At 50.1% G+C, this 3,461-nt stretch overlaps 1 protein-coding gene across 1 annotated transcript in view; it reads right to left on the reverse strand.

The window, feature by feature from the left end:
* The window catches only part of DNAH5 (dynein axonemal heavy chain 5), a 555,556-nt gene that overhangs the window by 457,500 nt on the left and 94,595 nt on the right, over positions 1-3,461 (reverse strand). The window contains exon 8 of the mRNA XM_019521239.1: positions 253-366. Coding sequence (XP_019376784.1) covers positions 253-366 — 114 coding nt within the window. The remainder of the gene's footprint in view (positions 1-252; positions 367-3,461) is intronic.

Consider the following 3,461-nt stretch of genomic DNA (forward strand, 5'->3'; position numbering starts at 1 on the left):
TTAGTTTGTCCTGTCCCGGCATCCATGAAAACTTAATACTGTCTACCAAGTAACTTAGCTTAAGCCATAGTAAGATAGAAGCTTATTCTGGGACTGTTCACTTGAACCTCAATCTGGATGCAGGTAGTTAAAATTAAATAAAATGGAAAGTAACTTCAGAATGCTAAGTCATGCCCATCAGCTAGAAGTGTTATGAGTTTAGTTGCAACATAGAACCTTTTATTTTTTTAAAAGTGAGGAGCTGTTACTTACAGGGTCACTGTTATACAACGGGTCACAGCATTTTTCAAGTGTGTAGAGATACTTCACATTATCTTTGGCTTCATTAGCTGCATCAGTGATCCGAGTATCCAGCTCTCGCCAACTCTAAGCCGAAAAACAAGTTTAAAAAATGTAATTGGCAAATGTATTTTTCAACAGGGCACGTTTTAAAACAGCACAGCTCTATTACTTCAATAAGGCTATTATTGAATAACAAAACAAACAAAAAACCACAAAAAGCAATAGTGCTTGTTTACTTCAGATAAGACTGGAAAGTCTTACATTCTCACAGCCACAGTTTAGAAGACTTGACACTATAAAAAAAAAAAAAAACAGACCTGCTATTGCTAACAGTATTTTATAGTTATGTCTGATATTTTTCAATACTTTGGAATGATCAATATAAGAAGTAATTATGTTCCCAACAGAGAACTTCCATTTGTGCAAATATGTCTGGGTTTGGGAAAACAAACACTGTGGGTTTTCAGTTCATGATCTGTTAAGTTTCAGTTAATGAGTAGACAGACACACACACACACACACACACACAGCAGCTCTTCAATTAGCATTGCCAGGAACATCTTAGCCCATTTTGTTTTCTCTATATATATTCTATACTGCAAGAAGCTTACGTAAGTGATCCTGACCTATGCCCATCTAAAGAGTCTTGGAGATAAAAGGAACATACATGTACACATACAGTTATTAACACTAAATTGTAGGCTTGGAGTGTTGCCAAGCCACAATGGTCTGGGAAATGTATTAGAGGTGAGAATTTTCTCTCATATTTTTATTAGTGCAACTGTATACTTAGAAGATCTCTCCCAAATATATAGTTGGTCTAATTAAAAGATACCAGAAAAAGTCTTTCCTGTAATGCTTGGTTGGACACACATGAACATGAACTGACCCCCGCCAGCCCTACCCACTCCCCCAGCCCCCACAACCCCTGCCTCCCCCAGCTCTTGACAATCCCATGCCCCATGCCCCCCCCGAACCCTCCTAATCACTGCCGCACCCCGCCCCCCCCCGCCCCCCCAGCCCCCCCGGTTCCCCCACTTCCCCGCCCCCCCCCCCCCCCTCCCCCCCCCCCCAGCCCCCCCCACCCCTGCCCCCCCCAGCTCTTGACAATCCCATGCCCCATGCCCCCCCCGAACCCTCCTAATCACTGCCGCACCCAGCCCCCACCTGCCCCCCAAGCCTCCCTGATCCCTGCACTGCCCAGCCCCCTCTCCCTTGAGCCCCTTTAATCATTGCCCTACCCATCCCCACCCCCCAAACCCCACCATCACTGCCCTGCCCGGCCCCATCCCCAGCCAGCCCCCTGAGGCTCCTTGATCACTGCCTTTCAACCCCAGCATCCACACAATTAAAAAAAGCCTGGCAGTCACCAGCACCATCAGCTGCCTTTCTGGGTCACTGCCCCCCCAAGCACAGCATGGGGCCAGGGCAACAAACCCAGAGGTCCCAACCTGGGCCCTGCTGCACCCTACTGCATTAGGGGGCACGGAATGCTCTGCCACAAAGTCCCAGAGTCCCCTCAGCCCCTGCAGTGAGTAGAGGCTCTTTGTTGTTGTTGGTTTGTTTGTTTTTTAAAGTGCCAGAGGCTGGGGAGTGGGAACAGCAGGGGAGGATTCAGGAGCCATCAAGGAATGGGGCCAGGCGGGGCAGCAATTCAAGGGGCTGGGGAAGCAAGCAGGGGTGGGGCACACGGGCCCTGCAAGGGACATTGGCCCCTGTGGGAGAGCAGCAAAACGTATTAGGCAATTAGAATTAAAATTTTGTTATGATGACAGAGACACTGGTAGGCTTCCAAATTGCTTTAAACACTGTAGATATATCAATAAAACATGCCCAACTGATCACGGTATCTCTGCCTATACGTAGTGGTCTTTTAAAAAAAAAAAATTGTGGAGGAACATGGATTTCAGGGTATTTTGCAGATTGCCTTTTTTTCAGTTTTCCAATAGGGCACATCAGAATTCCTGCTAGGGAGGCCAGTGGCAGGACCCTGCCTGCTTAGAGCTGGTACCTTGGACCCAGCTGGAGGTGACTGACCTCCTGGCCAGTTCAGGCCAGGATGATATGCTTTGACGGTTCAAACCACACTGGGAATATCTTCCAGGTGATAGCTGCCCAATTGGCTGGGCAGGGGCATGCATGGCAGTAGTGCCACACAAAGGTCAACTCTGCAGCAACAGCCCACTGGCAGCTGGCCCAGAGGGGCAGATACCTCTACTGGCTGTGCAGTCCCCATCTGGGTCCTGCAACAGAAGCAGCCAGTGCTGTGCTGGGGGCAAGGAGCTCAGCCCTGCACAGCTGCTTCTATCTCCTCCCCTCTGCTCCAACAGATAAGCTGACCATGGCCAAGATGGGGGGGAAAAAAGGGGGTAAAGGAGGGAAGAATTACCCCCCCCGCCTACTTTGCCTTAATGGGGCCATGCCAGCCAGTGTCTCTGCTAGGGCCAGTCCCTGCTCCAGTTAGAGATGAGAGGGGCAGGGACAGCCCTCTGGCTGGGGCAGATAGCTCTGCCTAGCCCAGAAAGCATGCCAGGATGCTGGGGGAGTCTGGTTTATCTTAAGCCAGCAAGGGGTCTGGGACAGACATTGCATAAGCTGGCATGACCCAAATCAGTTAAGTCTCAGTACATTCAACGAGGTTCTCCCCCAAACTGGTTTCGGCCATTCCCAAACAATAGTTTCCAGGGTCAGAACGGACCCAAGTAGATCATCTAGTCTGACCCCCTGCCATGGCAGGAAAGAGTACTGGGGTCAAACGACCCCAGCAAGGTGTTCATCCAGCCTCCTCTTAAAGACCCCCAGGGTAGGAGCCAGCACCACTTCTCTTGGAAGTTGGTTCCAGATCCTAGCCGCCCTGACCATGAAGTAGCACCTCCTGATATCTAGCCTAAATCTACCAGCTTGTGACCATTATTCCTGGTAACTCCTAGTAGTGCTTGCGGAAACAAGGACTTCCCCAGTGCCTGCTGGTCCCCGCCCCCTGACTAGTTTGTAACAGGCCATTAGATCCCCACTCAGCCTTCTCTTGTGGAGGCTGAACAGGTTCAAGTCCCATAGCCTCTCTTCATAAGGCCTGCCTTGCTGCCCCCTGATCATGCAAGTGGCCCTCCTCTGGACCCTCTCCATGTTGTCCACATCCCTCCTGAAGTGCGGCGCCCAGAACCGGATGCAGTACTCCA

The sequence above is a fragment of the Gavialis gangeticus genome, unplaced genomic scaffold, assembly GCF_001723915.1.
Source record: "Gavialis gangeticus isolate Ggan-Ray unplaced genomic scaffold, GavGan_comp1, whole genome shotgun sequence".
Taxonomy (NCBI): domain Eukaryota; kingdom Metazoa; phylum Chordata; order Crocodylia; family Gavialidae; genus Gavialis; species Gavialis gangeticus.